General features: G+C 35.6%; 1 protein-coding gene across 1 annotated transcript; it reads right to left on the minus strand.

The window, feature by feature from the left end:
• Window positions 1–8,223: 8,223 nt before the first annotated feature.
• On the minus strand, window positions 8,224–11,016 carry LOC120091045 (Concanavalin A-like lectin protein kinase family protein). Its single transcript, XM_039048845.2, has 2 exons — window positions 9,405–11,016; window positions 8,224–9,312 (listed from the first exon to the last, which is right to left on the minus strand). The coding sequence occupies exons 1-2, from the start codon at window positions 10,785–10,787 to the stop codon at window positions 8,647–8,649; spliced, it is 2,049 nt and encodes a 682-aa protein (XP_038904773.1). The 5' UTR covers window positions 10,788–11,016; the 3' UTR covers window positions 8,224–8,646.
• Between the last annotated feature and the right edge of the window lie 541 nt (window positions 11,017–11,557).

Genomic DNA, 11,557 nt, shown 5'->3' on the forward strand with positions numbered 1-11,557 from the left:
GATCTCAATGGAAAGATGATCTATTTTCAAATAGAAATATATAAGAAAATAAATGAAATCTCCTAATTAAATGAAGTTAACATTAATTTAAATAATTATGCATTAAAGGAACATGAAAAAATTAATAAATAACAAAAACAAAGTCAAAATTTGAAAAGGATGTTAATACTGAAAGAATTAAATATTTTGAAAATCTATTGAGGAGAAATAATGCATTTAATTATTTTTAAAAAAATAAATTTCTTATATAATTAATAGTAAATCCAGAAATGATATATATTTTTTACTTTAAAATATTATGAATTAAATATGAGAGAGAATATTAACAGGTTAAAAATGTCCCAAAAAGCTTGTAAAATTTAGTTATGAAATATATATTTGTAAAATATTAGTTATATAATAAGCTAATTCCCTAAAACTTTGCTATTATATACAAGAGAACTCGTTTGCTTTTATATATTCGAATAGCCACAAAAGTGTCCATATTTTTATATACCTGATTAACCACAAACGCACCCATATATAAATTAAAGGACAAATATCAACTTATACTCGTAAACTTTGAGGGTGGTTTCAATTTAAATCCTAAACTGATAATTGTATCAATTTAAAGTATGAACTTGCATGTGTATAACAATTTAAACACCAAATTAATAATTGTATCAATTTAAACCCTGAAGTTCATAACTATATCAATCTTATTAAAGTTGAAAAATCGAGAAATTTGGAAAGGAAAAAATATATTCACTTTCCCATTCTTTATTCCTTCATCAGTAGTACTTTTATATCCATTATTCAATAATGTAAAAAGACTAAAAAGGGCATAATTAAAAAATTATTAATAGAAAGTATAACCAAGGCTAACTAATCAGTTTTTACATCTAATATCCCCCCTCAACAGAAGTATGTTGGAGCAGACAGAGCTTTTGTAAAAATATCAGCCATTTGGCCTTCGGATGTAACTGGTAAGAGTTTAAGGGATCCATCAGCAACTTTGTCTCTAACAAAATGAAATCAAGTTCTATATGCTTGGTTTTTTCATGAAAAGCTGGATTAGTGGCAAGATAGATGGTTGCTTGATTATCACAAAAAATAGTAGATGGTTGAATGACAGGTAAACATAGATCCTTAAGTAAGGATGTCAACCAAACAATTTCACAAGTTGTGGAGGCAAGTGCTTTATACTCTGCTTCAGCTGAAGAACGAGATACGACACTTTACTTCTTAGATTTCCATGATATAAGAGTGTCACCCAAAAAAATGCAAAAACCAGAAGTGGATTTTCTTGTATCAATACAAGATGCCCAGTCAGAATCTAAAAAAGCCTTCAAATGAAAATTCTTTGTTGAAGATATCATAATGCCTTGTCCTGGTGAAGACTTCAAGTACCTTAATAAGTGGTGAGCTGCTACAAAGTGTGTTTTGCAAGGGGAAGATACAAATTGACTAAGTTTGTTAACCGCAAAAACTATATCTAGCCTTGTGATGATTAAGTAAAGAAGCTTTCCAACCAGTCTTCTATAAGAAGATGGATCTCTTAACAAATCAGCATTTGATTTCTTCAACTTGATAGTAGGATCCGTTGGGACAGAAACGGGTTTAACACTTAACAGACCAGCCTCTTCCAATAGTTGAAGTGTATAGTGCCTTTGAGAAATAGATACACTTTTACGTGATCTTGCTAACTCGAGACCTAAGAAATATTTGAGAGATCCAAGGTCTTTTGGTTTGAAACGGTTGTGCAACAATGTCTTGAACTGACTGATTTGCTGTAGATTTTCTCCTATTATGATTATATCATCAACATAAACAAGAAGGGTAATGAATGAGTTTCCTTGACCACGAACAAACAAGAAATAATCATCTTTCGATTGAGTGAAGCCCAGCTCAATCAAAACATTAGAGAATTTTGCAAACCATTGTCATGAGGCTTGCTTCAAACCGTATATGACTTCTTGAGTTTGCATACAAGTTTGCCATTCTAATGAGAAGAAGCCTGAGGCTTGTAATCGAGAGGGAGATCCATGTACACCTCCTCAAACAAATCACCATAGAGGAATGCATTATTAATATCTAATTGGATGAGATTGTAAGTAAAACTCGAACATTGACCAACTTTGCAACAGGGGAAAAGGTCTCAATAAAATCTAATCCATCTTGTTTAGTATAGACCTTGGCAACAAGCCTTGCCGTGTATCTCTCTACTATTCCATCAACTTTATGTTTGATCTTATAAACCCATTTGTGGCCAATTGTATGCTTTGTTGGAGGTAGAACCACAACGTCCCAAGTATGATTGTCTTCCATGGCCTGAATCTCAAGTCTCATAGATTCCTTCCAATGATAAAAAGGGATAGCTTGTTGATAAAATTAATGCTCGTATTGAGAAGACATGGCCAAGGAAAACGTTTGAAAGGGTTGAGATGGGCTTTCATAGAATAAAGCAGCTGATATGGGATCAAGGGAGGAGGAAGAAAGCAAAGGAGTTGAGTGAATAAAGCTACAATGGTAGTCTTGGAGATAAGAATGAGGCTTAGAGATTCGGTTGGATTTTCTTGGTTCAAAAGTAGGAGTAGATAGATGGAGGTGGGAAACGTCAGGCTGTGTGGTAGGGGTAGATGTACTTGGTTCAGAAATTGGGTCAAGGATGGATCAGACTGTAGGGTAACAAGGTTGGATGGTTGTAAAGTGGATAAAAGAGGTGATGTATTTGTAGCTGATGGGTCTGTAGGGCTAGATAAAAAAAAGGTGAAAGTAGGCTTGTATTAGTAGGACTATCAGCTGGTTGGTCATTGGGTGAAGAAATATCGGTAGGATTAGAAGTATCGTTAAGTGTGCTAGATAAAGGGGCTTAAACATTGACTGTTGGACAATGTATGGGTTGAATGGAGAAATCAACATGAATTGATTTGGGTAAAACAAAGTCATGAAGAAAAGATGGTTGGTCATTTTTGGAAGTGACTTTATGGAAAGGCAAAATTGACTCTTGGAAGACAACATCTCGAGATATGAAGAATTTACTGTTTTCAATATTAAACAACTTATAAGCCTTCATACCAGATGGATATCCAACGAAGACAACAGGTGTGGCTCGTGGTTGGAATTTGGTTTTGCCATTTTGTAAAGTAGATGCAAAACATAAGCATCAAAAGGTTTTTAGGAGAGATTAGTCAACTGCCCTGCCATGTAAAAGCTCATATGGAGTCTTCTAGTTTAGAAGAGGTGAGGGAGTTCAGTTGATGAGAAAAACAGATGTTAATATACATTCACTCCATAAATGCAAAGGAACTCAAGAATGGAAGAAAAGGGCTCAAGCAACATTCATTATGTGCCGATGTTTTCTTTCAACAATAGAGTTTTGCTTTGGTCTTCCCACACAAGAAAATTGGTGGATAACACCTTTCTGAAGAAAAAATTTAGTAAAACACAGTTCTGGGGCATTATCTGAATGAAAAATTTTGATTCTCTTATTATATTGAGTTTCTACATATGCAAAAAAGTGTGGGATGATACAAAGTACATCAGATTTCTTTTTCATTAAAAATACCCAAGTATATCTATTGTGATCATCAACCAAGATAAGAAAGTACTTATAACCAAAATAAGAACATGTAGAAATAGGTCCCCAAACATCAGCATGTATAGTGTCAAAAAGAGTAGATGCTCTATGATTATGTGATTCAAAAGCTAATCTCTTTTGTTTTTCTAATGGACAGATTTAACAAGGATGTGAATGATGCAATGAAGAAGAATCAAGTGATAAAATGTTCTTTAAAGCTGATAAACGAGAGATAGAAGGATGGCCAAGCCTAGAATGCCATAGCTCAGATGAAGTGTGTGAGACAACATTGACAATGAAAGAAGCTTGCACAAAATCAACAGCTTCATATGGATTCTCCAGGAGATACAGCATCACATAGTTTACCCCTGCTAATAGTCCTCAAAGTGGATTTGGCCTGAATATCACAATATCCATTTGAAAATTGGACAGACAGAGAATTATTAGACATGAATCACTGATAGATATCAAATTGTATTGAAATTCTGGTACAAAGAGTACATGATGAAGAGTTATGGACCCAAAGAGGACAAGTGAACCAGCATAGTGAACCGGTATTTGTGTTTTGTTAGGCAAAAGAACAAAACTAGCAAAAGGCTTCAAATCAGCAAAGATATGTTTTTGAAAACATATATGGGTTAATGCACCTGAGTCAATAATCCAGTCACCAAAAGGAATATTAGAAGAATATGTACCTGCTACATGATTAATAGCATCATTGTCAACCTTAACAACAGCTAATTTGGACTGAAGCACGGTGAGTATATTGTGGCATTGAGTAAGTGTTTCATTGTTGAGGTTGACAGAAGATGCAAATGTTGTTTGAGTGGTGTCAATGGCTGGATTTGAAGCAAAAGGGTCAGCATTAGGTACTTTATGAACTTGGTTATTTGTTTGGTTTCTTGGCTTATAACCAGGTGGATAGCTATGTAGTTTATAGCATTTGTCAATGGTGTGACCAGAAATGTGACAATAAGTGCATACAGGCCTATTCTTGTTCTGTTTGGAGGAATTATTTGAGTTATAGTTTGGTTGTGATTGTGGGTTGTTTTCTGGCTTGTGGACAGCTAAGGGTGGCAGCAGGGGATGGATGGGTATAGACTAAGATATGTTGTTTTTGTTGAACAATTAAAAGAATAGGCCTTATTTATTGGTCAAGGAGGGTCCATAAGGAGTATTTGGGACCGAGCATGATTATACTCATCATTTAAACCCATCAAAAAACACAACAAGTATTCAAATGAATGAAATCATCAGTTGATCTAACACCACCACAGGTACATTTTTCACATGTGCATCCCGGTCGATAAGATATATATTCATCCTATAAGCTTTTAATCTTGAAAAATACATGGTGACTGAATGTTGTACTTGCTTCAGATTAGATAAACTGTGTTTTAATTGAAATGTGTGAGGACCATTTCTTTTCTGAAATCTATCTTGAAGATCAAGCAAATTTCTCTAACAAAATTGGTAGAAAGAATGTTGGATGAAATTTATTTCGAGACAGAGTTTAAAATCCAAGCAATCACAACATTATTATTCCGAATCCAAAGAGGAAGTAGGTCACCTGTGGGTTGAACAATGGATCCATCAATGAACCCTAACTTGTTGCGCATCGAGAGTGCCAGATTCATCGACAGCTCCAAGTGACATAACTGTTGTCTGTGAGAGGCTCGATGACAAGAACAAGGTTGGAAGTGTCACTGTGATGAAGAATGTAAGGATTATTGTGAGAAATTGAATAAGATTTTTGATTAGAATTGGAAAAATCAATCGATGGGATGGAAAGTGTCAGAAGATTCACCGGGATGTTGCACTGAAAATGAATTGGCGGTGGCAGAAGGTCAGTCAAAGGAGGAATGAGATTCATTGTTTGGAGGGAAGAAGATGAAGGGTAAAAGTTTAAAAAACTTACCATATTAAAATTGAAAAATGGAGAAATTTGGAAAGGAAAAAATATATTCACTTTCCCATTCTTTATTCCTTCATCACTTTTATATACATTATTCAATAATGTAAAAAGACTAAAAAGAGCATAACTAAGAAACTTATTAACAAAAAGTATAACCAGTACATACCTAATCAGTTTTTACATCTAATAAATCTAAATCCTAAATTTTCATAAGTGTATCTAAATAAAATATAATTGAGGGTTTAAATTGATACATCTGAATAACCACAAAAGCACTCATATTTTTATATATCCGATTAACCACGAAAGCACCCATATATAAATTAAAGGCTGTAAAGAGAACTCTTTACTAACTCCATCACTGAATGGAAATATTATAGAAGGAATAATGAGAAGAAACCCTAGAAAACTCGTAGATCATGTCAACGAGTCCTTATAAACTGAAATTGGGCTTTTACAAAACTGAAATACCTAGAAACAAGTAAATGGGCCTAACATACCAAAGCCATTTTGAATGGACTGGCTTAACAGGTTGAGTGTAATCACTTCACTTGATCTTCTATCCTCTGCGCTCTATGCTCGCTACTCGATGTCAGATGTTCAAATAAATACATAAAGAGAAAGAAGAAGATACCCAAAAAAGGGAAAAGAAAAAAAAAGATCACAAAACGAACAAAGAATGATACATTTGAGGATGAAATGATAATTTTACATGGTGATGATGAAGACCAAAATTCATTGGTTTTGAAATTTGAATTAATTCTCATTTGGTCCCCATAAAGTGTGGTGTACAATTATTCTCAATTTAAACTTAGAATTTCTTTTTAGAATCATCCATATGTTTAATCTAACTGACTATTTTGTAAAACTAACATTTGAAAAAGTCTACATACGTTTGAGAAATGATGGATGATTTTCAAAAGTAATCATATTCAAGAATCTAAATTGATTGGTTTATGAAAATTAAGGCTATTTCCTCTCTATTTCTTATAATAATTTGCATTTTTCTTAAATACAATGATTGAATTATTAGGCAAATTTCAAAAACGAAAACAAGCTTTTAAAAACTACTTTTTTTTTCTAATTTTGGTTTAATTTTTTAAACAATTGGTAAAAAGTAGATAACAAAGGTATAAATTTAAAAATAAAGTAATAGTGTCTATAAATTTAATTTTAAAGAAACAAACAGCAAAAGTCAATTGATTAACATACCAGACTAGAAAATTAAATGGACCCAAAATACAAACTTACCATGAACCTTGAACATTCAAGGAAATGGTTATTATGACTATCAACTACACGGTTTTGAAGACTATTGAATCTACCTTTTTCACTCGATAATACTTCGAAGATGTCCCACAAAGGTAGGTTAGTTTGGATTTAAAAGAGAACAGCTAATTATGCTTAATCGCGAGGTTATGGATCCAAAAGAACAGCAAAAAGACGCGAAAAGTCCAGAATCGCAGCAAGCAACACAACTGCCAAATGCCAACTCATGTTTCCACCGCCACCGCCAAATCACCACCTTTTTCCGACAACAGAAAAAATGAAAGTTCAAAGTTATGTCCAACCAAATTGCCTCTCTTTCCTTTCATTTTTGTTTTTTCAAATTGCATTGGAGAATCATTTAGGCTTGAGCTTGATAAACACTACTCTACTTCCAATTTATTGGTCTTTTTGTCTGTCATTTACATTTTAGAGTCTCTTAAAATTCGAAGACTAATTTGAAAACTAAAAGAACAAAATCATTATGAATTATTTTGAATCAAAAATCATAATAAAAACATAACCTGATACGACCTAAAAAAAGCCATATCCAGGCTACCACCCCAAAGCTAGAATGGGTATGGGAATGGGAATGAATTGACTTGGGCCTTGCACAAGTCAATGCACACGACCTCTATTGAGCTTAGCAAATAATTAGCAGATTATGTCTCGATCTAGTGAGATAAATAAATATCTTAGAGAGGTTTCGAGACTCAACGAAGATGACCTAGGTCATCATATCAACCTTATAAAAAAATGCATCACTATAATTTGGAGAAGCAAGTCCACTCTCCACTCACAAACACTTGACTTGCTACCATTTTTCACGATCATTAAATTATGTGTGACAAATATCACACCAGTGTACAAGTTTTTCTTTCTTTTATTAGTTATGTTCTCCTCCAATCTAAACAAATTTATGGTTGTTGTCACATAGAGTTAAATTCTTTTTCCTATTCAAATTTTAAAATCAACACGTATTTAAAAACTTGTTTTTGTTTTTAGAATTTATAAACAATGGAAATATATATATATAAGAAAACTAGTCCAATTGTAGCTCATCATATGTATGGGATGTCTCCTTATTCATATGGTGATAGTTGCCAATTAAAATAGAATATTTTCTCAATTTGTTTTATAAGGGTAGGTTACTTTTTTTTTCTTTTTTTTTTTTTTTTTGTATTTTTTAGCAACTTGAAACTCTTTTTTTTTTTTTTTAAGATTCCACGTTAGACTATCTTGAATTCATTAGTCATGGATGAACTAAGTTAAGTTTAAAAAATTAAATTAAACAAAAAACATATATAAATTGAATTCAAGTTGACAAACAAGGAATTGATTGGACAACTCAAGAGTCCTGGTCTTACAAACTCTGTGGTACATAGTAAAATAAAAGAATATGGTATATATTTTATATTGGTTGCAACTTGCAATATCCTGGAGCGAAATTTATCTCATGGAAACAAAGGTTTAAACATAGAGATAGGAAGTATAAGAAAGACTTCATTGAAATGTGGGCCAAAATCAAACATACAGTCAAAACTCATTAAACTCTATGGATATGACTTATGAGCATAAATAATTTCTTTTCTTAACTATTGCTTCACAAAGTAAGAATATGAGGAGCCCAATGTTTGACTCCAAATTCCCATTTTTCCTTACTTTTGCCTTTGCTTCAACCCTTTCTCCCAGCTGCCAATCAAAGCCAACTTCTTCATTATAATTTCTCCTCCAAAAAAGACATCTAAGCCCTGAAGAACATACATTAAACCACTTTAATTTACATCAAAACCTAATCATATCTAACATTAATCATCAAGAGAGAATAAGGGGGAGAGAGATTGTGTTTCTTATGATTTTGGAGCTTTTTTTTTTTCTGTTTACAAATGGAAGTCATCATCAGAAGTCAGTCTCTGCCATTGAGAAGCGAAAGAGGAGAAGTTGAAAATGAAGCAAAACTCATATCCATATCCTTGTTTCCCGTCGATGAATAAGAACTAAATTTGTTAAATGAAGAAGAAGCAAATGAATTCACAAAATCATCGAACCCTTCACCATTCCTCCCTCCTTCCACCACTTTCGGCGCTGATATCTCCTCAGGAACTCCAATTTCCCCCTCCAGAAACCTCACCACCTGCCTCATACTCGGCCGCGCGGCCGCCAAATCGTTCGAACAAAACAACCCCAGTTTCAAAATCATCACTGCCTCACCCACATTGAAATCCCCTTTCAGTTTTGGATCCATTACGTCCAGCAATTTCCCTTCCCTGTAATTCTCCCACACCCAATCCACCAGCACCAGCTCTTCCGACGAAGATTTCGGGTCGATTGGCCGCCGCCCGCAGGCCACTTCTAGCAAAAGTGCGCCGAAGGCATACACATCCGAGCTGGTGGTGGCTTTTCCTGTTCTGGGAAGCTCTGGCGCCAGATATCCCAGAGTGCCGACGACCCGAGTCGTGCTCGGGTTCGCCCCGTGTTCATATAGTCGAGCTAGGCCGAAATCGCCTAGCTTCCCATTCATCTCGCCGTCGAGCAGGACATTACTGGCCTTCACATCTCTATGAATCACCACCTGTGTTAAAAGAACATGAATCAACGATTAAATTCTGTCACTAATTAACTCTTGAAAAGAAGTTTATGGGATTTCAGTAGTGATTTAACAACCTGCTCGTAGCCTTCGTGCAAGTAGAGCAAACCGGAGGCGACGCCCTTAATGATTCTGAACCTCTGTTCCCAACTCAGGTTCACATCCGGGTCATCGAAAATGTAGTTATCCAAGCTCCCATTAGCCATAAAATCATAAACCAGAAGCAGATCGCCACGGCGGCGACACCATCCCAGCAACTGAACCAAGTTCCGGTGACGAAGCCGGCCAATGCTAGCGATTTCCGACACAAATTCCCTTAGGCCCTGTTTCGATTCGTGAGAAATTCGCTTCACAGCCACTTGGATTTTCGAATTCGGCAAAGTCCCTTTGTAAACTTTCCCAAACCCACCGCGCCCTAGAAGCTCTTTATCCCTAAATCGCTTAGTCGCTTGCTTGAGCTCCTTGTAAGAGTATCGATGAGGGCCGATTTCGTGCTCCCAGGCCTCGATTATATCAGCGTTTTTTATCTTCCAAATGATTAAACCAGCGACACAAATCGCGATTATCACAATCAAAACGGCCGCAACAGAAACCCCAATTGTAAAACCAGTGTGCTTCTTCTTCGGACCTGGAACAGAAGGCAAAGAAGACAGATCCAGAGACTGAGCTGGTCCATTCATACTGAAACTCCATCCCAACACATAGTGCGAACTTGCAAGAAGCCCAGTTGAGGCCGAAAACCCAACGAACATAGACTCCTGAAGAATCGGAGAGAGATCTACATTAAACGACAGAATCGGCTTCTTGGGTTTTGTGGAAAACGGAGAAAGTGACACCGTGAGGGAATTTACAGAGGAATCGTAATCGATCCAAGCTTGAATCGGCCTCCCACTTTTTAGAGTTAAGTTCTGCTTGGTGGGTCCATCGTCGACGAAATAGGAAGCGGTGGTGGAGACATTAGAGACCATATTGTTGAGATTAATTCCAACATGGTTGTCGTTGATGTCGCCGAACTCGAAATCTTGAACGGTGTCGAACTCGACGGCGAAGAGATGGTTCGTCAAGTTTCCAACGTCGGTAGCATTGAGAAGGCCTAAATACTGACTGGGAAGTCCACGGAGGTTCTTCGAGTAAGCAATGGTGAAGGCAAGGCCATGACCGCCTAGGGTCGGGTACTCGGGGACGATGGCAATGACAAAAGCGGTGGAGAACGAAAAAGCTTTACCATCGGAGGAGTTTTTGAAGCGAACTGGGGTACTGTAAAAGGCATGACCCTGTAGTCGACTGGTATCGTTAGTGAGCTTTAAGATTCCGTTCTGCTCGATCTTGGCTATGTCAGTGAGAGTTAAGTTGGCAGCGGCGGCAGCGTCCTGAAATCCGGCAAAGTAGAGCTGCTGAGATGCGGCGGGGGCGGCGACGCAGAGGAAGAAGAAGAAAGAGAGAAAACAGAGTTGGGCCATGGAGAAAGGGAAGGATAGGGATCTAGAAGGTTATGCTATGAATGTTGAAGAAATTAGATGGGGTGAGGGAGATAAGAAATGGCATGGTTAGCAGATTTTGTTGAATTGAAGTTTAAAGAAAAAGACAGAGGAGGGAGAAAGAAGAGAGAGAGAGAGAAAGGGAATCAGAATGACAATTGTGAAGAAGGCAATGGGAGCCTCTAAAATGGGTCATTGTCAGCTCACAGTTCACATGAGGAATGAGGAAGCCTAACCCTTTTTTTCTTTTTATTATTATTATTATTATTATTATTTTATCAAAATGATTATGATTTTTTTTAAGAATATGACAATATGGGAGCTATTTATGAAATTATCTTCTTTAAAATATTGCCTCTTTAACTTAAATCTTAAAGTTTACTAAACGACTTTATGAAAGAAACCAAGTGTAAAAATCAAATTTTACATATCACGAGTTAACTTGTCTGCATCATGGCATGAAAAGATCTATAAAAATGTCCATGTGGAATCAAATCATTCTCCTTTGAAATGGTTATTCCATTCAATCATAGTCTTCCATAGGTTGTAGTTATACTTATATACACTAACATTTCTTTCATTTTTTTTAAATTAAATTACAATTTTAGTTTCCAAATTTTTAAGAATTGTCTGTCTTTGATTCCTCATTTTTTTAAGTTCTTATCATACCGTCTATTTATGAGAATTTTATTAAATTATGAAGGTTAGATTTTAATTATAAATCATAAGAACTAAACTCTAACTTTCACCAA

The sequence above is a fragment of the Benincasa hispida genome, chromosome 11, assembly GCF_027475165.1.
Source record: "Benincasa hispida cultivar pf3 chromosome 11, pf3_genome.v1.1, whole genome shotgun sequence".
Lineage (NCBI taxonomy): Eukaryota > Viridiplantae > Streptophyta > Magnoliopsida > Cucurbitales > Cucurbitaceae > Benincasa > Benincasa hispida.

Coding starts and splice junctions, on each gene's coding strand:
- LOC120091045 (XM_039048845.2), bottom strand. CDS start 10,787: ATGGCCCAACTCTGTTTTCTCTCTTTCTTCTTCTTCCTCTGCGTCGCC. Junction 9,313..9,404: donor TGCACGAAGGCTACGAGCAG/GTTGTTAAATCA, acceptor CTTTTAACACAG/GTGGTGATTCATAGAGATGT.